This window comes from Frieseomelitta varia, unplaced genomic scaffold, assembly GCF_011392965.1.
Source record: "Frieseomelitta varia isolate USP_RPSP 00005682 unplaced genomic scaffold, Fvar_1.2 scaffold_531, whole genome shotgun sequence".
NCBI lineage: Eukaryota > Metazoa > Arthropoda > Insecta > Hymenoptera > Apidae > Frieseomelitta > Frieseomelitta varia.
In genome coordinates this window covers 173,294-200,713 of record NW_025110292.1, presented here as the reverse complement: position 1 = coordinate 200,713, position 27,420 = coordinate 173,294, and the positions used below count along the sequence as shown (strand labels likewise).

The 27,420-nt window shown below is 31.6% G+C and overlaps 1 protein-coding gene across 1 annotated transcript in view; it reads right to left on the bottom strand.

Moving 5' to 3' along the window:
* LOC122533471 (potassium voltage-gated channel protein Shaw) overlaps positions 1-27,420 on the bottom strand; it is a 77,985-nt gene that overhangs the window by 29,451 nt on the left and 21,114 nt on the right. The window contains exon 3 of the mRNA XM_043663218.1: positions 625-1,003. Coding sequence (XP_043519153.1) covers positions 625-951 — 327 coding nt within the window. The 5' untranslated portion in view covers positions 952-1,003. The remainder of the gene's footprint in view (positions 1-624; positions 1,004-27,420) is intronic.

Here is a 27,420-nt window from a genome sequence, read left to right as displayed (position 1 = left end):
GTCCTTCAAAATCAAGAGCCAATCCAGCAGTTGCTTAAAAAATGAATACCTTTAATTGAAAATAAAACTTTACCCAAACCTCACCTGCTATCTAAGAGTAGCAACTAATCTAAAGTAAAAGAAAACTTTTAGAAACATAAATTCATCAAAAATGTAGCGAAATCTAGAGCTTAGAAACGAAGACTTCAGAAATGAAATTTTGCCTAATCCAACTTTGCAGCTGCTTGAAAATAAAAATAAAAAAACTTTTAATCAGAAATAGAACCTCACCTAGTTCTTCAAAATCAAGAGCTACTCCAGCAGTTGCTTAAAAAATGAATACTTTTAATTGAAAATAAAACTTTACCCAAATTTAACCTACAATTAGTATCTGACATAATAGTAACTGACCTAAAGTAAAAAAAAAAAGTTTTTGTTAGAAACATAAACTCATCAAAAAGAAAAAAAAAAAGAAGAAAAAAGAAAATAAATCTAGAACTTAAAAACTTGAACTGACTTTGGTCTCTCAAGCCGCATCCGCAATGATTAAAGTACATAATGAGTGACAAACGCATGAAGTGAAGGCAAGCCGACAGAAACGAAAGCTCGATGGATCCATAGATCGATGCGTATACGTATATATACCTGGGTGTACGTCATCCAGCAACATGGCTCCACCTGATTGGAGTCGAGGCCCCAAAAGTCCAGCTCCTCCTCGAACAACGGGCCGCACACGTCGGTCGGATAGTGAAGCTTGCCGGTGCGATAGTAATTGAGCACCTGGGCGAAGACCCCCGGATGCCTGTCGAAGAAGTACTCGTTGAGGATCGGGTCGTAGTTGCCCAGTGCCTCGGTCAACTTTGACAGCCTGGTCGCGGGGATCTTCTTCAGGGTGGCCTTGTACGTCTCGTGCCGGATACCGCCCACGTTCAGGATCACGCGGTTCTCCGAATCCGTGTTTAGTATGCTCATTTTGATCGCGGCTCTGCTATCGCCGGTCCCGACTCAGAGAAACCCACGCGGCCTGCAATGAGAAACGAGAGCATCGATGACACGCCGAGATTGATGGAAACGGTGCCAAGCTCGGCGCTGAAGAGGGGTTAAGAGGGAACGTGTCTCGCTCGGCTAACAGGTCAGGTTTATTTGTCGCGTCACGCGAAACGGGGCGCAGTTTGCGGGTTCCCATGGACTTCTCGCGGTATCGATTCGACACCTGACGAGAACAAAAGTCGAGAAGAAGGAGAATCGCATTGAACGCATTGGATTTCTTGTTGGGATCTGAGATTATTATGCACACACGGGATGGAGGAAAAGAGAATATTTATTAAGAGATATTCGTGTGACGTATAAATTGTGTTTTCGACGGTTTCTCGAATGGAGAATGCTTGTAAAGGGAGTAAAGGCTATCTTTCATCTGTCTGGTTTCACCTCGTTTTGACATCTTGATTCACGTTAGCGCCATTGTTAGTTTATAAATGCATGTTCTAACGTTACTTGTTACTTTCGCGAGAGAGAATATATAAAGACTCGTAGTTTTAAATGAAACCGTATATTTTTTAAAATACATCAGTCAGCGTGGTATTATTTTCAACGTGATTACACATTATTACAACGTGATCGTTGTAATCAATTTTAGAAATTAATTTAATAGGAATAATCAGTTGTTCTGTTAATCTATCGTTTTTCGAACACTTGCATTAGTATTGCAAGTAGCTCTTAATTTCAGTCAGATCGACGTTCAATAAATAATTGCAACAAAATACAGTTCACGTCTCGAATCGACGTTTAATAAATATTATTTAACAGCGTCTGTAGTCATTAAATGAAATTACGCTAAGTTACACGAGATATTTGTCTAAAGCACTACTATGATAATAAATAAATAAATTTAAGTAGAATAAACGAACAACAATTCGAGAGAATGGATTCAAGTCGATCGTTGAAACATATTTACAAGATAGGCGTTTGCCGTCGACAAACACAAGACGACAAGTAAGACCTCTTCAATCTAAAACTGTTTGCCGGTAGTCTCAAAATCCTCAACTTATCGAGTTATGTACATCCTTGAACACATATATCTTGTCTTTCAAGAGCTCTTCAGCTTTTCTTCCACTCCTATTTCCCGTTCGTTTATACAGGCTGGCGTCTGTCTATTGGCCTCGCAGTTAGTATTCAGCTAACGTTTGCAGATTTTTGATTTATCATGCTGTTCGATGTTCAACGACTCGACGGATTTTTTTTCTGATATCGCGAAAGCTGGGGCAATTTTTCATTTCATTTTTATCACGCTATTTTATTTTCATTACTGGTCTGTCGTTAAGACATTATGTTGTAAATATTATACAGTACAAAACAAAAACAATTATAATTAATATAATAATTATGCAGTATACAATAATAAATAAGAAAGAATAATAATAATTATACAATATACAATAATTAATTATATAAAAAAATATATTAATAGTTATTATATGATAATAATTATGCAATAAAAAATATGAAAGGATTGAATCATACAATTAAATTATAAAGATCGTTAATGAATTACTGAATCTTTATTTTTCTTTTTTAGTATTTATTCCAATACTGGAATTACCAGCGACTAAAGCATAAAATTTCAGAGACAAGTAAAGTAAACGAAAAAAATCACCTGAATCTCTAAAAATACATTGTTTTACATCTGTAAAATTTCTAATTTGAAATTTGATTTTTAGAAGTAGTTCTGGTGTTATTAATCTCCCTGAAAACTAAACAAATTTCATCGTCTATTTTAATTGTTTCATTTTATTTTGGACACTAATCCAAAAAAAGAAGAAGAAAGAAAGGAATTCAATGGAAGAATGATCCGTTTTCGATGCACTCGATCGTACGAAATGATAGAAACGTTGCTAACATTCCGCATTTTTACTGAAAACGAATCCACAAGGTTCGATGTCCCCATTTCGCGTGTAAGCCGATTTCCGCGTGAATCGTTGCCGAGAGTCATCGAAACGGCACAATCGAATGCTACTTGCGATGACGATGCCTAATCCAAGAGATTGGAATCGTGATTCTATCGCCAGAGGAGCTTGATAAGCCGGGGACTTTTCGTCGAATTTAAACCTTTCAGGCTACATCGTTTTATATTATTTTTTTATGAGCACGGAGTACGTCTAGAATAAAAAGTCTCTGAAACAAATGAAGTACTGTCATTGAAATTAAATACTAGTTGAATATTTATTTTACCCGACGTATGATACACGCGATTATTTACTGAAATTGTTCAAACACACGGATTGAAATGATAATTGTTCAAGGCGCGTTAGAAATTATTACTTAAAATAGTATTTCACGCTTCGAGAAGCGTTCCTTCAATTATTTCGAATATCTTTGATGACTACTACTTTGAAAAGAAATTAATTGAAGAATATACGGAAGAGAAACAGATATTAATTAATAATAATAAATATAATAAATATATGTATATAAAAATAATAAATATAATAAATAAATATATAAAAATAATAAATATAATAAATATATGTATATAAAAATAATAAATATAATAAATAAATATATAAAAATAATAAATATAATAAATATATGTATATAAAAATAATAAATATAATAAATAAATATATAAAAATAATAAATATAATAAATATATGTATATAAAAATAATAAATATAATAAATAAATATATAAAAATAATAAATATTATTAAGAAGAAGTGTTATGTTACGACGAAAATTACAATAAACATGGCATTTCATTTTACAGGATTATCTAAAATGTTGTTCAAAATTGTTATTAAATTAGTATTTTATTAAATTATCAAATTGAAATATTATTAACACTATTAAAATAATTTCACTAAATTATTTTACTAAAATTTTTATAAAATTAGTATTTTATCAAATCAAATAAGTAAATTGAATGGTCATCTAAAATTTTATTGCCGATAACATTTCTTTTAGTTTCATCATCCTAAAATATCTATAAGAACAAACTGCAGCAAACCGTGGCAGTGTAACAGGAACAAGTAAAAAGTTGAGCAATATTTTTCACTGACAATGAGAATATAATTTTTCAATAATATGAATTTCCACTATCATTTTCATATTTCTTGGCTTGTTGATGCTCGCGGTAGGAAAACTTGGGATTCTAATTAGAACTTGTAAGACTGCTTCTCTCGGAGAGTTACTTACCACTTGTCGATAATGATCGACGTATTATAAACTAGCAAGAGCTTCTAGGAGAGCATTTTGGAGAAACCGCTTTGGAGAAGGTAAGTCACACAGCCTGTTGGAAGCGAGTAACTTACAATTTATTGTCAGTAATGGAGAGACGAAGCTGTCGGAACAGTAGCTGATAAATACAGCTGTTGCACAATTTGCTACGTATGCATTATATAGGACACATCTATTACCTGTTGGATATAATTTCGAAATTATATTCGAACTTGCTTAAATTCTAAACATTGAAATTTGATTTTCAACTATTATATATTTTTATTGCGCAATTTGTTCTTAATACATTCGTCACTGAAATTTATTCTAATTCTAAATTATGTTGAAATTTATTTAGATGTCAAATATTGAAATTTACTTTAATTCTAAATTACATTTACATTACGCGTTATTTATATTATTTCTAAATTAGATTTTTGAATCGAATTTCAAAATTATATTAATTAGATGGTAAGGGGGTGAAACAGGAAACGTCATAAAATTGTATTCAAATAATTGACATTAATATTCTACTTAATATTTATTAGAAGATTTGAAAATAAATTATTTAGAGATAATCTAAAAGAAAAAGGAGTATTTAGAAATTGTAAAAGGCTTGGGAATGAAATTAATATTATTGTTCTAGTAAATATTGCAATATAAAATACTATTATATATATTAGTAAATATTATAATATTATTATACCTGTAAAGAATTTTCTTATATTTAGATTATTTCCTATTTCATTTCAGTGAGTTAATTCAGAATGAAGAAAGAAAAAAAAAAAAATTACTTGCAAGTGATTTATTTAATTCGAACGCAAAATAGAGCTATTTCTTTCTTTAGATATTTTTGAAAAAAAAAAGAAAGAAATTAAACGATTCATTATTTCGATTTATATTCTGTTACATTTTATCTGTATTCCACGCATTTAACTTGAACTTTTTTCCCATCTTTTCGATATTTTTGACAAACAAAGATAAGAAATTGACGGAAATTTCGTTTGAAAATTGTCACTTTTCATCTTTTTTCCAAGTAAAAAGTGTACACAAGCTTGATTGGTACGTGATATCACGTTATCCTCGTTTATCGACGCACGAAACTTTGCATTGTGCTCGATGTTCGACTCGTACTGGCACGATATCCAACAGCCGTGTTTCCCACCGTTAAATGGAAAACTTCACGAAACCGTTAGAGAATCGAGGCAAAACCTCGTCCCCCGTCCCGCACTTTTTGTCAGCTCGTTTGATTTATACGGGCATCGGTCATCAATAACGCGAAATTTCATTTTCGACCCTTTAGCGAAAAACTCGTCGGTTCTTTTTTTGGACCACCGCGCGAGAGAGCCAAGTTTTTCTCCCGCAGGAGGTTGTTCGATACGAGCCAGAGTGATCGCCCATTGTCGACCACGATACACTCGCAAATTTGCAAACATTTCTCGCTGACAACGGGAAATCGGGGGAATTTTTTCATTTAACGCTAGATCTTTCTTTCATTACCCGTGGTAATTGGAGTTTTTTTGCGAACAATTCGGAGAAAGCTGCGTCGAACGAGAGAAAATTTAGAACTGGATCTTCGTGAATTTGTAGAAAATTTCAGAGTGATGTGGAAAGAATGCAAGAGAAACAATCTTCCTAATTGTGTTCGTGCAAAAATAGGTACGAATCTGCAATCTGATAATTGGACATTTTTATATTTTGACGATGAGATGAAATCGAGCTGCTCGTAAATATCATTGTCAGTAAAATTTATTAGGCGACTTTTTTCATCAGTGGATGAAGATCGCGTCTTTCTGTAGTATTTTTATTTTTGCAGTAAAGTATTTTAAGATTAACTGTTAACTTCTTGCGCTGGAGTGACGTGCCACGCGCGTCGAGAATTTTTTGTCCCAAAATTGCAATATTTTCTCAGTTTTAAATATGTTTAAGTATAACCAAATACACAAGCAAAACAAATAATAAATTTAGTACCTCTCAATAATTTTTACGCAGTGATATCGTACCGACGAGCTCGAAAGAAAAAGAAAACGACGAATTATTGTGGTTCGGTCACTCGTTATGGTCCGCAATCAGTTGCCAGCGCAAGGCGTTGACATCAGATACAATTAGACCATAATTGACCATGGACAAAATGATAGAAATTGGCCGATTCACTTTTGCAACCCACTGTTTTCGTTTATCCGTACAGAACATCCAAAAATACGCTTTGCTTTTATTTTCAAGTTATCACCGTTACGAAACGCGTGTAAATTTGGAAAAATTGGAAAAAGTTTTGGCACTTGCGGCGTTTTTCAACTACGAAATGCTTTTTCAAATGGAACACTCGACGCGAGCTCATGTCTTCGCTCGAGCCTCTGTTTTTTGAAAAAAAAAAAAAGAAAAAAAAGGAAAAAAAAGGAAATTAAATTCTCACCGTGCGATCCAAACTCTTTTTTACTTTCTCTTTTTTACTCGTCAGGAGAATCGACTGTCGCTGAGTGGCGCGTAATTGCTACGAGCTCGCGATCATTTTTCAGGAGCCGCGAGAGCAGCCAAAGAGAAACTTCAACGCAAACTACTCGCCCCTTTCAGCGCGGGTGAAAAGCAAATCTTTTCACGGAAGTCGGCTTGGTCGTCGCGATTGCCGGCTGAATTCGTGATTATTTTTCGCGACGTTGCGTTCTGCCGATCCCAAAGGTGTTTAACTCGCGGAAAATGAAGATTCCGTCTGTTTTGTTTCTTCTTTTTTTTTTCTTTTTTTTTCTTTCTTTCTTTCCCTCGTTGTCTGACGATTCAGCCGGAATATCGATATTCCCTGCCCGGACTGGAGCGTTGCGAAGATGGATGACTCTGTCAGGAAGCCGGGTGAAATCGCGCGAGTTCTTCATAGCGGAGTTCCAGCATTTTATTTTGGAAACGGCTCGATTCATCACTGCTGGTTTCCTGCGTTTTATTGATATTCAACTCTTTTCTTCGTTCAGATTCTCTTTTTATCACGACGGTTATAAATTATTGACATCGACGACACTGTCTGACAAATTTTAATACTTATTTCTAGAGTAGAGTACGAAGTTCCTTTTCCTCGTATCATTCTCATTTTTTGGTTGAATTTAATTGAATTTAATTTCGAGAAATGAGAAATTTCAAATGTTACAAATATCTTTTAATCGCTGTGACTTGGCCAATATAATTCTGATTGTAATATTATTACAATCATGTAACACTTGATCATAATATTATTACAATTATATAACAGTATACTTTTGATTATAATATTATTACAATCATATAACGTTTGGTCATAATATTATTATAATTATATAACAGTATAATTTTGATTATAATATTATTACAATCATTGTTATATAACAGTATTACTATATAACGGTAATATTATTAATTGTGATGTTTCGATTTAATTATAAATTTTCATTAGTATTTCAGTATTATAATTTTAATTATAATATTATTACAATCCAATATAGTTTTGATTGTAATATTATTACAATCATTGTTATATAACAGTATTACTATATAACGGTAATATTATTGATTGTGATGTTTCGATTTAATTATAATTTTCATTAGCATTTCAGTATTATAATATTCATTTAAAAATTTCGCAGTATTTCATACAACCGATAATACTATGTCTGTAAAAAGTTCTCGCAAGAATATTTCAATACTTTCGCGAGCATAGAAACGACGAAAACGTAGTATATGAACGATAGTAATTTTTATAAAGAAGTATTCACACTTCGATGCGCTTCACATTCTACTGCATTTCAATGGAAAATTCTTTTGCTAAATCTCTCTAAGTTTTTCGGTTTCGAGAGGGAAAAAGAAAAGAAATAGCTCTTCCAAATACTTCACGAGATTGAAGTAACCTCGAGCGAGTTAAATTGACTTGAAACGAGATTTTTATAATCACGTTCGCCCCGAATCGCCACTTTATCGAGGAGATAAAAATTCAAGGAAATTCGCAAGGTCACTCGTGCGATTTCAATTGTTCGGTGCTTCGCTTTTGCGTTGCTCGTGCAACGTGTTCTTAAATTCGTCCGTGACGAGTCGGACTTCCCTTGGAAGTTTCTCTGCGGCTGGCGCATATTTTCTAATTATACGCTTTCGTGACTTCGCCATTGACGTGTGCATATTTAACAATTGCACTTAAACTGGGACAGACTAAAAATACGAACTCTTTATTCCTCCATCGTGTCCAAATTCTCATCTTTGAATGCATGTTAGCTGCCTGGCCAATTTAGCACGAAAATGGGTCCAGCTTGGCCGATAGCCACGACGAGAGCGAACTGACTATGATCAGAGTGAGCTTTATTTAGTCACTTACGGACGAGAATATTTTTATCACATATTTATACGTTGCATTCATTATGAATCGATCTAAACTTCAGATTGCTAGCTCCTGTCAACATATCGGTATAATTTACTTGTTTAAGTTAATATTAATACGATTATTTAAATTACTCTTTAATGATATAATATTATATTATGTAATTAATATTAAAACCGTCGCGGATCAATATTTAGACGATTCAGCAGCAAATATATAAAATAGGATTCAAATGAATTTTTTTTTTTTTTTTCATTCGACTGTAACACACATGACGTGAACAGTTAAAAATTGATTAAACGATATCGACGAAGATATTTCATTCTGCGCTCGAGTTTAATTGAAAAAAAGCTGTTGGAATATCAATTTATTGCCGCATTGTGATTGATCTTAACGATGCTGGACGATCTGCAGGATTTCAAAATAATTCAAAATATTACGTGACCTGCTGCGAAGAGAGCGAATAAGAAAAAATAAAACTGACGTCATCGCAATTGGCACGACACAGTAACAGAGCATTGACGCAACACCCCGAGCGACGATGGTGGACGTTGCTCCAGTAAAAACAGAAAAAAAAAAAAAAAGAAAAATTCGTTCCATTGTAGAAAGCGATACAACAATGTATGAAATTCAGATTTCTACGAGAAAGTATTAACTTCTTTTCATTTTTTTCATCACTGACTTCTTTTTACCTAATTTTACCTAGATGTAATTAATATATTTAGTACAGTATACTATAATATAATATATTAAATATATTATAGCATTATAGTATATATTATAATATGGTATATTAAAGATATTATTATAATATATTTAATATATAATATATATAGGATATATTAATATAATATAGTATATTAAATATAATATTATATTAATGTAATATAGCATTATATTAACTTTTCATTTTCTTCATCACTGACTTCTTTTTACCTAATTTTACCTAGAGGTAATTAATATATTTAGTACAGTATACTATAATATAATATATTTAACATATTATAGTATTATAGTGTATACTATAATATAGTATATTAAATATATTATTATAATATATTTAATATGTGATATATACAGAGTATATTAATATAATATAGTATATTAAATATAGTATTATATTAGTTTCTTTTCATTTTCTTCATCACTGACTTCTTTTTACCTAATTTTACCTAGATGTAATTAATATATTTAGTACAGTATACTATAATATAATATATTAAATATATTATAGCATTATAGTATATATTATAATATGGTATATTAAAGATATTATAGTATTATAGTACCATAATATAGTATATTAAATATATTATTATAATATATTTAATATATAATATATATAGAATATATAAATATAATATAGTATATTAAATATAGTATTATATAGTATTACATTAAATATAGTATTAGTATAACATAGTATTATAGTACTATAATATAGTATATTAAATATATTATAGTATTATAGTATATACTATAATATAATACATTATATATATTATAGTATACAGTATAATATATTCTATACAGTATTAATATATTTTAATACAGTTAATAGCATACGGGAAGTAGAGCAAGAAATAATGAGAAATAACTCGAGATTGTGAATTTTTATGCAATTTTGTATTTTTACGAGTATAATTAGAGGAATTTTGAACAAATTGTGATTTTTTTCCGGGTATTTTACACGCATGCATGAGAAATTTCTCAGAACAATGTATGCTATTTCAAGGAATATAACAATAAACAGTAGAATTTCTTGGCGAATGTGTTTTTCTGCGAGTTTTTGAAGTCAACAGTATATCTTTCAACGAAAGTTTATATTCGATAGGGTCGTTTTCTTTTTTTTTTTTTTTAAAGAAAAATGTTGAAACACTCGCGTCGAAGAATTTAGCTCAAAGTGCGTTCTAAAAATTAACTTTTTCAAACTCGACACGCAAACGAGGAAGAAAATGCACGATATTCTTGAATTTATGTTTCCCCTTGCCTTTCGTTCGAACGAAATTAAAGTTGAGATACTTATTTAAGCATTTTCCCAACATAAGCACCTTCGTGCTTTCCATACGGGGAATAAAATATCGCGTCGTGTGACACAGAATGTGAGATATGGTGTTCCGTTGAAAACAGATCGATAATCCTGACTTTGAAAAAATTGATAATCCTCATTGTTTGAAACAGCTTTGTTGCCTCGGAAAGTTTCCCCGTGTAACGACAAACAGGCGTAATACGTTTAACAAGCAGAGATTTGTTTGCAAAATTAAACATTACAACGACGTGCCTCGTTTTCGATATTTTGTTTATTTTTACACACTTTTGTGCGTGCATTTTTGCAACTTGAAATTTCCGATAAACGCAGTCTGTCGATAAATTCGCTGTTTGTTCAATGAATTCGCCCAAAAATAATGTGAACTCGTTGGCGCGAATGTTTCGCGAGACGGAGAGAGAGAGAGAGAGGGAGAGATCGAAGGGAGTATGAACGGTGTTGGAATCTTCGTCGATAGCGAATTACTGTCACAGGCTTGATAATATGTGACAGGATCTCTGGGAGGTTTCCATGAAACCGTATCAAAGGAGCTATTGAGGTGACATTCCAATTCCGTTCAAGCGTGATTAATGTATTAACTGTCGACTGATCCGACATACGATTCCTTAAATACGCGCGGAGAAGAAGAAGAAGAAGAAGAAGAAGAAGAAAATGAAACGAAAGTGTTAAAGTGCTGTTAATGTGTCATTCTGATGAATTTGATAAGCGCGAAATACGATAAAAGGGAATAATATTTAACGTATTATATAGTAGATGAAATATTTCTCTGGGCTCTCTAATATATCTTCGCACAAAAATTATGAAATTGCATTGAAACGTTCGCTGTCTGCGAATAAATTAGAAATGATATTTTAACATTGAATATTCGTTATTTGTCGTAACATCAAACGTTCGTTAACGTTCGTTTGTACTTGGATGAGAAACGATTCCCAAAAGCGAATCCTGCAACTCGATGACAGCACGAATTTTCGTTAATTATTAACCCCTTGCGCTGGCAACTGATTGCGCGGACCATAACGAGCGGCCGAACCGTATACAATAATTCGCCGTTTTCTTTCCCTTTTAAACTCGTCGGTATGATCATCACTGGATCGAAATTATTACGAAGTAATAAACCTATCACTTGTAATAATAAATATATTATTTAAATAATATCTTTTCACTGGGTTACATTTAAATATACTTAAAACCGAGAAAACGTTGCAGTTTGCAGATCGAAAGAAAGCAGCACAAAATGCCTGATACTCTGCCCTGAAAAACAAAGTTAATGAACCCTTAAATAGTAAATAAAATACCAAAAAGTGGTCCTTACACTACAACGTACAAGCGTAGATTGCTCCAAAGTTCAAGCATAAAAATAATGGATTACTTTCCGGTCTCTGTAATATATAGAGAGCTGGCTGATGCCGGTGGCCACTTTTATCTCGATTCCGTTCCATCATTTTGTCGTATTAAAGCTAATTGGACTATCACTGAGTGCAAACGAGATACACTACGTGTTTGACGATCCTGGAGTACGTCTGTTTACTGACGGTGTTTCCGATCCGACGGAACAACCAAGAACTGACGATGAAGAACGAGAGGGCAGAATTTGCTCATTTGAAATCAAGTTTACTTTTTTCACGTGTGTTGGAGGTTGTAAACGTGTAAAACCTTGCCGTATAGTAAACGAAAATTTACTTTTCAACGCAACGTTGTATTTTCTTATGTAAATGTAACAAACGTAAAAGTGAGAAAATTTCAGGGGAAAATGTGATAGTGAACACTAAACAAATGTTCTTAAAAATAAAAGTTTCGAATAGGACTTATAAAAAGTAAAAAGACAAGTACGAATTTCCCTGTTTCGGTGACACAGTTTTCAATGTTTGTAGGGAATACGCTGAATATTGTTCAATGAATTTCGATTACATTCGAATAATTTATTATGAATTTCGAAAATTGAATCTTCTAAAAATAACCAGTTTCCACGGATTTCTTTTCTCTTCAAAATTCTATTCCACGAGAATACTATTTAAAGGTGTAACTATAAAAATTCCACAGAAACAGATTTTTCTTTTATACGAAATATAAATATAAAAAATATTTAATATAAATATTAAAATATTAAAAATATTAAATATAAATATTAAAATGTTAAAAATATTAAATATAAATATTAAAATATTAAAAATATTAAATATAAATATTAAAATAAATTAAATTTTTATTAAATATAAATATTAAAATAAATTAAATTTTTATTAAATATAAATATTAAAATAAATTAAATTTTTATTAAATAAAAGTATTAAATATAAATATTAAATAAAAATTCGAACAGAACGGAAACCTGTGAATTTCGATCCCTGAGAAATTTTAATTCGCAACATAGCCAGTGATACAAAATTCACATACAGCAGTATGCTGAAAACATAGAAATTCGTTGAAATAAAATTTTTCCAGCGCATTCAAAAATAAATGCACTTTTAATTTATTATACATTAAACTTCGAGGTTTTCGGTAATTTTAGCAAACACCGAAGCATGCTTCAAATAAATGGAGTTCATATATACCGAGTTCTGCTACGTTGTTTCTCATTCCTCGTTACGAAACGAATTCTGATTTCGCAAATAACGATATTCGTGTGACTCGTGTCACGTGCTCCTCGAGAGAAATCAGATCTTTGCAATTTCGATCTTCTCTGAATCTATCCTCTATTTGAACGAATAACTAGGGATTGATTAAGCACTTTGTATCGTTTCTGCGAGCATGGTTCAACGTAATTGAACGAGTTTCATAGAGATATTGTACTGGATGGATAGAAAGATTGAACAATAAATGGCAGGTTGATCAGGCAACAATAAATATGTAATAAAATTCTGATTAATCCAGCGGAAGTCTCAATTGAATGATCGTAAAATTAAAGAACATAAAAACTGGACAGATTTCGATCTTTTAACTGGACAGTATTTCGGTTTCGTATATCTTTATACATTTTTATACTTATTGATTTTAAGACTTTAAAATTGAATCGGTCCTTTCTCAAGTTTATATACTATATATTTGTATTTTTATTTTTTTACATGCTAACTGATATCGATATTTCTTTCTTCATTTCGACTAAAGAATTATTAGAATGTCGGACTATTTATGTTTAGTTTGGGAGATATTGCAATCTTAATTTTACATGTAAAGGACAGAAAAGAATGCAGTACCTTTGTGCTTATCTGATTCTTGTCTTTCGTGCACGCTAAATTTGGTGGAACGATAATTGAAACATCTCTTGGCATAAACATTCTCAGATACAAATATACTTTTGTGTATTTTGAAAAAAAAAAAAAAAAAAAAAAAGAAAAATATATTTAAAACAGAACTCTGATGAGAACGATACGATCTTACAATACAGTTAATCTCAGAGAAATAATTTGTTTTCACAAATTATAATTGCAATCTGTAGTTGTACTTGCAATGTAATGTAACTTTAAGGATTTTCCCCACAAACGAAGATAATTCAGGCACCCTATACATTTTCCGAAAAAAACGTTTGCTCGACTCGTCGACTTCGTCGAAAGAGTAATCACCGCGAATTTCGTGCACGTAACACAGGCTGAGAAAAAAAAGCCGTCTGAATAGCAGCTTCCGTGACGTTTTCTCCAGGCAGCGACTTTGAGAGGGCTTTCATGTCTCCTCTTAAAGGAGTCGCACATACGACGCCGTAGCCAACAGAAAAGCACCCTGAGGCTATTTCTCCCGTAAAATTGTTAAAAAAAAAAAAAAGAAAAGAAAAAAAGGAGACGAAGAAGAAATCTTCTTTACCGGTTCGGGTTTAAACGCTTTTAGTCCCTTACGCCGGCGTGTTCAATGAAACGTTTCAGGGGCAAAATAAATGTTTCATTTATCAAGCGTGCAAATAGAGTCGGTTGTTTATTTTCTTTTTCCAATCGATCGTAGCTTCGGCCTGAATTTTATGAATTTTTATTCTCTTGTTATCAGAGAAACGGCGAGAATTTTTTTACCGATATTATTTATCACTCGGATAAATCAGAGATCGAAGGAATGAAAATTTCACGTTTGAAAATTTCTCTACAATTTTGTAATACAAAGGTTTCTCATCTTTACTGGAAGATTTCGGAGGTGGATTGTCAATCAATCTGGCTGCTTAAAATTTGGCAATTTAAAATCTAAGAATTGATTATTTCTAATGAATGCTCATATTTTAAACTATTTAACTGTGATGTTATTGTATCAATTATACTATATATTATTGTATTATATTAATATTATCTACCTATTTATATAAATTTTAATTCTGTAATTGTAATTTAAATATTAGTACTCTGTGCAATGTGATCAATATATAGTTCTACAGATAACTTGAAGTTATTATAAAAAATTAACAAATTAATAAGTTCTCGTTAATTGGTTCATTGAAGCAAAAAATCTTATAATAAGTGAAGGTTAGAATCTTTTTTCTATTTACAGACTGTAATAAATATTACTGTAATTAAATATATAATATAATATAATATACAATAATACAATATAATGTATAATAATATAATATACAATAATACAATATAATATAATATAATATATAATAATATATAATATACAATAATAATATAATATAATATAATATAATATAATATAATATAATATATAATAATATAATATAATATAACATATAATAATATAATATAATATAATATATAATAATATTTGCTAAATGAAAAGTTCCAATAACATCAATATTTTCTTTAAAAATGTTACAAGTTTTCTTCAAAACGGCGAAATTATTTACTAATTTCAAAAAAGGACTGGAACATTTAAGGTAGAAACTTTTTATTTACAAACTGCATTGTATAAAATAAAACCATTGGATTTTTAAAAGTTTCAATTATTGTAGAAAATAACAACAGTTTGAAATGGAAAAATTTGCCCATATCTATTCCGACAGAAATCAAATTTTAAACAAATTGATCTGTTATTGCAAATAATTAAACAATCAAACAAAATCGCTACATTTTAGATGACATATTTCAGTTTTCATAAGTCAATAAGAAACTCGACGACGACCTGCAGTCGAAATGAGGTTTCGTAACTGATTGGTAACTTCATTTCGCAACATTTCAACTTTAAAAGAAAAAAAGAAGGTTGAAATCTGAAAGCCGAAAGTCACAGGTTATATATCAGAAAAAAAAAAATTAGAACTTCTCGTTTAATAGCTACTCGCGAAAGAAGCTATTTTTGAATCCTTTCCACATAACGCTAATTAACGTGATTATCGTTACTTTAATTATTCTTTGCTTAGTTTTTGCCGACGTCGCGTCATTAACGCGGCAAATGGCAGTTTAACGGGTGAGAAAATAATTTTGGACCCGTTCCAAATCTCCACCCTTATTTCCCGCTTTATTTTTTAGTATACTCGCCGCGGTTTCCTGCCATATGTAAACGACCTCGTAAATCAATATCAGCTTCTGCGGTTTCCAGTCCGGCACGTAGTTTAAATCGCCAGTAACTTTAGATATCGTAGGCATAGAGAATTAGCCGTCTGTAATGGAATATCGTGCTGGTGCCGTGCACAACAGCCAGCAGTTTAAAAGCAACGTATATAGATAATTATGTGAAGAAGCATGGATAAGTGAATTCCAATGATAAACATAATTTCATTTAATCAAGATAAAAAATACCTCAGCCGAAAGGTATTTCCTTCAAGTATATTTTAAATAATGTACGTGTAATTATAATTTTTTATTTTTCATTTTTTTATTATATATTATACTATCTTTTATTGTATATAATGTCCGTTTTATTATATATTATTATACATATTAAAATATATATTATTATATATTTTATTAATCTGTTTTATTATATATTAACTGATAGTACATTTAAATAAATTAAATTAATTTAAAGTTGTATAAATTGTAATTATATAATTTATTAATTATTGTTCGTTTCTTTTAAATATTTACTGTCTGCTTATTAATCTGTTTTATTATATAAATTAACTGTTCGTACGTTTGAATAAATTTAATAATTTAAAGTTAAATTACTCGTATACATAGTCAGTTACAAAAGCTGCATGCATTTGCAAACTTCAAATATTTAAAGAAGAACAGACACATTAAACATTCCATAGGCATTGATTTATTCGTTATTTTATACGCATACAAAAATCACGGGATATATCGCGTAATTACCATGAATGTGCAATTGATTCATTACCATAAATATACAACGTGTAAAACATGTTGTTATTATTATTTTCGTCAAACTGTGTTTTTAATTTACTTACAATTATAACTTGATTTGAAAGCAAGTATAAGAAACACTGTCGATAATTTAGAAACGCTTCTGAGCTAATTGTTGTTGACAAATTAATTAAGATCCATAAAATTCTCTATCTTTTGTATTAGATATTTAAAATTTCACATGTAAATTTCTGTGGTTATACGTCAACAAAATATCCTTTTCTGCTCTAAATTTGAAATTTCGCGCGTGTATGTAAACTAGTTCTGTTTCCAAACTGGCCAAGTGCAATTAATTTGTTTAATTACGCGGAAACAGAAACACGCAGGAAATATCATGCTGAATAACTTTATTGCTACTGAATAAAACATCGACGAGAGTTGATAAATAAAACATCCAAACTTTTAACCTCTCTAACATTTATAATAATTATGAAACTGCGGATTTCTATGCATCTATAGGAAATTTTGAACACGCTACGATACGAGAAAATATATAAAATATCCACAGTACCGGTGCTCTTCGTAATATTTGGCACAGTTTCCTATCTTTTTCGTTTCATTCCTAAAAATATGAATTCGCGTGGTCTAATAATTACGCTGAGAATTTTTATGGAGTTCTATCTTTTTCTAACTAATTGAAAAATTTTCCAGAATGTCGAGTATGATTATCTTATTTGTCACGTATTCTAAAAAGCACTATACCCAGAATATTTTACATGCATACGTGAATGCACTTACTTTATGACTTTTATCTGCAGTCAAGCAATAACGAATCTTAGCATCCATTGCACTTTCGAATATTCGCTCTCCATTATCGCTATAAATGTCAGCAAGACGAGGAAAATTGAATTACTTACGAATGTGTAACCAACGCGGCTGTTTAACCTGAGCGGTTGAAACTTTCCTTTTGAATGAGAAAGCCCATTCAACGGGCTTGTTACTTATTCAGTCGTTTTATTTGTTTAACCAGGGAGAAATTTGCGCCGGGCCGCCTATCCGACATTGTTAAAATATCTGAACCCTCGTCAACTATGAAATTTCATTTTCACAGCCTTTTTTCGTTAGTCCTTCTTCAACAAAACGTGGATAGAGATTCTTCTATAACTCAGTTTTTCATGTAACTTGAAAACATTACACGTATATCTAAATTTCGAAAATTTATTGTTTCACTATTATATTTCATCGATGAAAAATTGTAATTAGATCTTTTAATTGGAGCAAATATCTAGACTTAAATAATAATCTTCTCTTTCTAGTAAGTAAACGAAAGTCTAACGCTAAGAATTAATGTTTACATTCAGTATTCGCGATTTGAGATTTATATCGATTTACATGACGATTTTGTCAATAACAGACAACATTCTTTATAACAACTTCGTCGATCAACACCTAACATAGTATTAATAACATATTGATAACATATTAAAAAATTATAAAAATCGAGAGTGGCTCTGTTTTTGCAGATACAGTGACAAACAAGAGAAAAGTTGTACATTAAAATTTGTATATTTGCATTCTACATAAATATTAGACAGTTTTTCATCAACGTGAGTAACAATCTAGTCTTCTAGTTAAATTATTAATTAAATTAATATTTTATACATAATTTATTTATATTAAATATATAAATATATTATATATAAAATTTATTTATATTAAATATATAAATATATTATATTAATATAATTAATTATATTATATTAAATATATATATAATAAAATTAATAAAAAATTCTATATAATTTAATGAAAATTAAACAGAGGAATGTAAAATTAATAATGATAAATTAAAGTGCCAGCAATAGCGGTTAAATTTATATTATAAGTTAATAATTTATAAATTTATATATTATATATAGTAAATTTAATTAATATTTATATGTCACAGTAAAAATAATCGTTATATTAAATTCATTAATTTCAGGTGAAATTCAAATTAATACTAATAGCACAAATTTTTACATTGAAATATATTAAAATTGAACAATACACTAGGATTGGATACCCCATTATATTATACAGATAAGAGAATCTTCGAGAAGCGAATCTCAGAAGCCAAACACGAAATGTCCTCGCCGAAATGTTCGCCGTTTGCCCGAGCGTGAAACTCGACGCGCGAGATTTGAACTCCGACACGGGGCTCTGCGGCCCGTGCATTGAACCTATTTTCTGCTTAAGCGCTTATCTATCTCATTACCGTGATCCGCAATTATCAGATTACGCAGTAGATTTACAATTCAGAATTCTAGCCGCGGTTTAATTGATCGAGGGGTTGCACGCGGGCGCCGAGAATTCGCAGTGGCGTTTCGCCGAGCTTTAAAAAAGCTAGCGAGTGTTTACCCCTCTCCACCCTCTTTGAGAAAGAGAGAGAGACAAGGGATAATGATCGAACGTGGTATAAATAGAGAAGGCGGGAGGCGAAATACTGCTCCGTGGATGGTCGTTAAATTCCAGATAAGGGAGAGCTGGATTCAAAGGCTGTGCACTGCCCGTTACGATAACCCACAAATGATAAGCAAATATTAGTAGGAAGTTCTTGCTGCCTTTAAGCTTGTCTTGCTGATTTTCAACACGCGGCGTAGCCCCGGCAACCGAATAATATCGCGAAAATTTATACTCCGCTCCGGTGTGTGTTGTGTGTGTTTCGTAGATCACGAGGAGGAGCTCCAACTTGTGTTATTTATTTAATATGTTTTATTTATTTAATATTTTTATTTATTTAATATTTTTATTTATTTAATATTTTTATTTATTTAATATTTTTATTTATTTAATATTTTTATTTATTTGGAGCCGAACGTATTTTGCAAAGTCGTTGCTCGCGACTGGAATTCTTTTTTTTTTTTCTCCTTTGCAACAATTGCAACGATTTTAAAAAGAAATTTTAACCCCTCGCGCCCCGGTAATTGGTGGTCGAACCGTATACAATAATTGGTCGCTTTCTTTTCCTTTTGAACTTGTCGGTATGACAATGATTAAGAACTAATAAACCTATCATATTTGTTTTGCCTGGGTTACGTTTAAATACACTTAAAACTGAGAAAATATTGCAATTTGGGACGAAAAATTAAAGCGCAGAGCTGCAGAGACAACGTGCAAGAGAATTTTTATCATTTTCGAAGGCAGGATGCACGCTTTGAAGTATAAAATCTATTGTGTCTTGAATTTAGATAACTGAAAGTGCTTTTCAAAAGTGAATCAACAATTTTGATTTGCACTCTTTGACCTGTCCAATATTCAAACTATGTTTTTCTGTAACATTCACGTCTGTTAGATAATTTTCTAGTTTTGTCGTCGTGTTCTCAAGAATATAATTATATAATTAATAAATATATAATTAATTGTGTACAATTATATAATTAATAAATATAATTATATAATTATATATATAATTATATAATTAATAAATATATAATTAATTGTGTAAAAAAATATAATTTGAATAAAAATATTCCTGAGATGAATCCCTGAATTCAATCAGGGAGCGTTTCTATACATTAAAATAAGTTGGAAAGAACTAAAATAAGTTATTTCACTTGAGGCTTCATGCTTTCAAGAAAATTTGTCAAATATTGTGTTCGATAATTTACAAAAGTGTGTCCCGTATGCTTGCGAGCATAATTGAAAAATGTGGAACAAGATTTCTCCGTTTCCCCAAGAAAATGGAGTTTGAGCATGTTTAGTTAAGAACGTAAATACGCGCGTATAATCCCATCGAATTCGTTGAATTTTTAAATTTAATTTCCTCGAAAGCCTCGTCTGAAAGAATTTTATTTCACATTCTCGCCTCACTTTCCCTCGTAGAATCCAATTCGTACCATTCTCAACTTCACTGCGACGCTCGAATTTATTATATTTCAATTTTTAAACATTCAGTTTAGCAGGCAAAAGCTCTACAACGTTGCACTGCTCTGGGAAGATGCTTAACAAAAAAAAAAAAAAAAGCACCTTCTTCTAAGGTAAATCTTAATTTTAATTTTAGAGAAATATAAACCTAAAGAATGTGTGGTTGTTGATTGTGAGAAATAGGAAGCTGCGATGAAATTACGAAAAGTTTTTTTCATATTTAACGCGTTGTTAGATACGAACTAACTTGACGTGAAATATCATAGCGTGACTAGGAGGGCGAAGGTTTAACAATTAATTAAGCTTTGATCGTCAGCCTTAATAGCGATTGCCTTGTTGCAATTTAGCCGGCAGAATCCTCACGACCTCAACACGTGGGCCACAGCCCTCGGATGTGGTTACAGACTGCTGAGACACCGTTAATTGCCGGAAAACCCGGCATTGTGAATTAACAACTGCCTGGATAGTTATATTCTCCGGGTAGAATTAACAAGGTGTAACGTTAACTTCTTGACGGGCCACAAGTTCACCGGCGAAGCTTGAAAAACCGAGTTACGAGGGCAGACGAGGTTAATATCACGTCAATGTATGTATAAGTAGAGCAAGAAAGTGTGGTCGTCGAAAACAGACCGTGGGAACAGACACTGCGAACCGAAGTATTTTTCAATTTTGTTGCCGATAATTCTCCAGTTATTTTAAATGTTTTTATTTGAAATTTACTTCGAAAGACAGTTTCTTGACTGATACTTATTTTATTAAACAATTTTTTTTACTAATTATATCAAGCATAGCTCCAAAATTTTGTTCTAAGTTATATCTGTGGAATTTCTAAATTTCTTAACTAAAATTTCACTAAATTTCAGTAAATGAAGGTATCAGTAATAAAGTATATATTTTACGTTTTCTTTAGTTTTTTTTTTTTTTATAAAATTACAAAAAATTTATGTTTACCATTGAGTTGGTTAAGAAGAAGAAATTGAACAGGTTATCTACTTCCATTTGTTCTACTGTTGTAAAATGACGATAAATCCATTTTGAGAAATCTTGCATACGTGACTGTCAGACGATTTATTGTCGGTGTAATTTCCAATTCTCTCACCGCCGTTTCAAAGTCAATTACAATAAAACAACGACGACACAGATCGTTTAATATCGTTGGAGAAGCTAAACACATTATGTCGTTTCATATGGCTCTCGTACACGTAAACGAGAATTATTTCCCCGGACGGTCCTTGTAAACAATAATGCGTGCCACTGGCGGCAATTTGGGATTATGAAACACGTGCCAAATATGCGCACGAAGCGTGCCTATATTTTTTAACATTTCACCGCATCGACGACTCGAAATTTCGAACATATAAATTTCAATTTACGTTCTGCCGCGTTAATAATTGCCAATCAGAGCGGCAAAGTGAATCGACGAATTCTGATTGTGTTTATACGTTTATAGATTACAAAAGGGGAACCCGCATGATTCCAAACTGCGTGCGTGTCACTTGATCAACTTGATTTGCAACAGATAAATCGTTTAAAAACGGCTGAAGAAATTGAAGACAGAAATTTAAGTGATGCCTGACCAACGATTGACCTGTTTCACTAGCTTTCACTAGGAGAAGTATCATATTATATCGGGCGCGCAAGCAAAATAATAATGACAAAATAATATTGCTGTTTCATTGCAATTTTCTTTCGACAAATTATTTATTTATAGCAATTATTTATAATTGGCATTGTGGGTTTTCATGCATTTATGGGAAATTCAAGGATGTGAAAGTGTAGGAAGTGTAGAAATATATAAAAATACATATTCTAATGGCGGAAATAAATTTTCATTCACGATTAGCCCTCGTTTCTCTTAACTGTATCTGTAAAATTGCACAAACATTCACGCAGTCTTTTTATAATAAACACGCAAATATTTTTCATATACATATATATTGATGAATAAAATATGAACGATTAAAATGTTTAATAACACAAGTATTTAAATAATACTGTAAAACGAAAAATCGTATTGTAACATATTAACAATATTTTGCAAAGATCAAATGCTTCGTGTTATGGACAAATCGTATAAATCTCACAGTGGCAATTAACAGAATGAATTCTTCCTCTTTCGTACCATAGGTTTCACAAAATTGAACTGCTCAATATTTTAATAATAAATTAATCCTAATAATTTATTATTAAATCAATATTTTAATAATAAATATTTTAATAAATTAATCCTAATAATTTAATAATAAATTAATCCTTTTACACCGTAAATCATTGTCGATCGATTAGTGCATTAAAAACGTACACTAAATTCCACTAAACTATACTTTTCTCAGAAAATCGAACAATCTTCGAGAAAAATTTTCCTTCCAAATAACGAACAATTCTGGCGATAATTGCATTTGCAGATTACACGGCGCGCTCTTTATTCACGAATTCAAATACTGGTCAAAGCACACTTCGAACCACTCAAACGTTCTACGAAACGACATGGGAGAAGGATATCACTGTACTCGTTAAAAGTTGACGAACCTCTGAAACGAGACGTTAAATTCCTCCCCTCTTCCTCCGTGACTTTAAGTCGGCCTCTCGTTCATAAAAGGAACGGCGCGTCGATTCAAACTGTACATAAAATTTCTTTCAACACCCTCGAAGCCGGGCGACGTCGAAAGATTAATGACCCCGAAAAAAACAATCGTGCCACTTTGGGGCACGACCGTTGAATCCGTCCATTGATAAATGGGACGTTCGTTAAGTCACAAGTTGTTAAAGGTATTTGAAATTACCATTGCCGAATCTGGGACACTTTGACGTTTTAAATGTGAATTCGGAAAATCCAATTTTCGAATTCTATCTCCATTTGTATTTCTTGTATCGTCGGTGTTGTGATTAATTTATCCATGAATTTATAATAATATTAATATAGCTTGTAGAATAATTTTTATATTGTTTGTATTGTTTATTGTATTTCTTGTGTCGTCATCGGTGTTGTGATTAATTTATCCATGAATTTATAATAATACTAATATAGCGTGTAGAATAATTTTTATATTGTTTGTATTGTTTATTGTATTTCTTGTGTCATCGGTGTTGTGATTAATTTATCCATGAATTTATAATAATATTAATATAGCGTATGGAATAATTTTTATATTATTTATCATAACATTATTGTTGTATGTTTGTTCAATTTTAATTTATTAGACGAGTTTCAATAAATAATTATTCTATATTAGAAATAATACGTTTAACTTCTCAGATAATTTCATTTGATATTTTTAATATTTTTAATTTCATTTATAATAATAATAATAATTGAAGATTTAAAATTAATTGATTTAGTTTATCAACTAAATTTTAAATTTTTTTATTTTTTTATATCCTTTACATTTTATATTTATTATTAGTTCATTAATTGATTTAAATCGAATTCCTTTTGATTTAATTGAATCGGAATTGGTTTCAGAATTTAATTTGGAGTATTATAGAAGATTATTTATTTATATTTTTTTATCTGAATAAAATAAATTTATTATTTATAAGAATAGTTTTGGTAACAATCTTTTATGGATTTTTTCATTGAATTATATTTCATTTAACTTATTAAATACAATTAATTTAATGTTATTTGTTATAATTCGAGGAGTTTTAGCTCGAGTTCGATATTTAATATATATATATATATATATATGTTGAATAGAATTATTAATTTTAATTTCATATCATTTAATTTATTTACATATCAACAAAAGAATTAATCAATGCGATTAATTTTTATTAAATTAGTGGAATCAACAGAGCTGCCTCGCGGAGGAGGCAAGCATTGTGCCTTCTCTGGATTTATCCAAACGATATAATTTTTTTTCTCTCTTTCCCTTTCGCTCTCGTCGTGCAGTGAAAAGCAACTTCGCTACTTGCATTGAAATGCGACTGCACCGGGTCCAAAGATATCATACGGCCAGAAGGATAAATGCAAACTCTTTTCGTCGACAGCAAGGTGCTCGTTTCTCTCTTTTTTTTTTTTTTTTAGATCTTTCGTCGAAATATGTGCTCCTTCGTTTTTAGAGTGTCTCGATTGTCTCTTTTCTTTTTCAGCTCGTCGAGATTAAATCTCCTCGGTGCGTTTTCGCGTTGTTGTTCGTTTGTTGGATTTTGAAAGTTCGAGATAGAGGAGGAAAGCGTTTGCTTTTTATACATCCAGTTTCTAGAGCGTCGACCTCTTACCTTTGTATAATTCCTGATTTGGATTAAATGTGGGATACATTCAATTTTTAATGTTGTGAAATTTCAAATATACTGTTTCTCTTAAATTTTCTTTAGTTGGTGGTTCTGCCAGCAAGTTTTGTCTCCTTACAGTGAATAATTTTTCAGAGTCAGGCAATATCAAAATTCTAGTTTCTGTATTTGAAATGCAAAGTACATCATTAATAACACAATAATATATATTAATTTTCAGTCAAGCAATATCAAAATTCTAGTTTCTGTATTTGAAATGCAAACTACATCATTAATATATATTAATCTTGTACATTATAAATAATTCAGATTTATGTATTTATGTTATACATATTTATTACATATCATACGTATCATTAAAATTATTGCATCTAAATTAATTGTAAAACAAAACATTACTTTCTCACTATAAAATACAAATTTCAATCTTCAACATTATCCTCGATAGTTTAGCTACATGTAAGAAAAGCCATAATATAAATTTTGTGTGCCTTGTCGGTCATGTTCGAAAATCTCGCCTGATCTTCCCTCGTAAGAAAAGAAACTGTTGAGAAGACTGGCAGCAGATAAGGAATTCTTGAAAAGAAAAGAAGAAAAAAAAATTCGAAACAATGCAGAGGCGGTCGGAACAAAGACGAGGGGAAAGGAGGAGGGAGAGGAAAAATAATCTACAAGTGGTTTTAATCGGAGCCGGTGGTGCTCGAGAGGGTTGCAGACTACTTCATTCTCGGTCAACGTTCGCCACGAACCACCTGCCAACGGTGGCTTCGTGCCTGCCTTCAACGGAATCGTAAAGTCGGCGATCGAGTTTTACTTTCAGAGTGAGATACCGGATTCTCAGAAGGCTGCCTCGACCCTTTTTCGCTCGATAAAAATAAAAGGCGAAAGGGAGCTTCCTTCCTCTCCGACGAGAGCGAGAGAAACGTACAGTGGATGTCTATAACGAAAGGTTATCATCCCAATACTGTCTCACGCAAGCTGGAATATGAGAGGAATATCGATCGAAACACCGCGCTGGCATTTTCAACGGTATTTTACCCTCGAATGAAGAGAAATATTTGATAAATATCTTGCAACTGAGATTAATTTTCTTTCTTCTTGTTTAATTTCTGAAATTCACGATTCGCTGCGAATTAATGCGAGTTAACGAATGTGGATCACTTGGTGTAACACAGTATCATACGTTTAGTATGATCCCCTCCGGGATTTAGTCCGTTTTTTTTTTTTTTTCTAACAATTGATCAATTTAATTGTTTATTTTGGACCTCGTAGGACTATCAATTCGGAAATTTAAAAATTCCTTGGAACGAAACTGTTGCTGATGTCGATTTTTAATAACATTCGAGAAGCTTTCTTGTAAAGTGAAGGTAAATTTATATTTTCTGCGACGAATGTATCTTAATTTTCTTATTTACTAGCTTTCTTGACACTGTATACACGTGGTTTATAGAAAATATCATTTCTCAAAGTAGTTCTTCACTGACTGACTAATAAACAGTGAATAAAACCGAATGAATTAAACTATTCGTAAAGTATCCTCTAAATACCTAAAATTCTTTACCAAAGAATTGTCGAAACTCCTCCCCCTTTGTGTTTATGACATGAAAAAAGTAAAACACATAATATTTCAATACGAAATATTCATGATATCTAACATTTTAAAATATCGCCGTGGAAAAAAGAGTGTCACAATACCTGAAACATCGTAATTAACCTAAAATTCCTTTTCACAGCGCGACATACTAAAGTTCCGCCCCCTGTCTTATTCATAAAACCGACTTTTCTCTCTCTCTCTCTCTCTCTCTCTCTCTCTCTCTCTCTCTCTCTCTCGAGGTTCGTCGTTCTACATTGGAAACCCGCCGGAACAAATTGGAATCTACGACGAACAACGATCGAACGGCGTTCGATCGTCGGCGAATGAAGAAAATCCAGACGATGACGCGCACGTGTCACGTACGATCGCTAAAGCATCGTCCGAAGTTCGATTGACGAGCTAGCCGGAAAACGTGGCGCGATCGAATTCTAGGTCGGTTCTCTCCCCGTTCGTGTCGTCGTCGTTGCCAGATTTTCACGTGTGCGTAGCCACGAACACACGACGGCGACCTGACTCCGCGTGTCGTGCCGATTCTATGTAGGACAGTATTTGTCAACTAGGTCGTATTCGCTCGAAATGGATACAGCGGAACCAGGAGTTAGACCAGTGAGTAGAGACGGGATTGAGTACCTTGCACTTGATATCAAACTTGACTCGGAAATGAACCTATCCCTACTTTGTAAAATTCTGATTTTTAAGTAGTTTTTGAATACTATCTGCGAAAATTTTGTATCTTGCAAATATTAAACTACTGAAAACTTATAGTCGTTCCAGAACTCGAGACTAGCTTGTATAAAATACGATTATGTTATAATTTATTTTTAATTTCCATTGTTGGTCAAAACTTGGTTGTCACACTTGACTCAGATTCGTAAATAAACCCATCCCTACTTTGGAAAATTCTGATTTTTAAGGTTTTTGAATACTATCTGCGAAAATTTTGTATC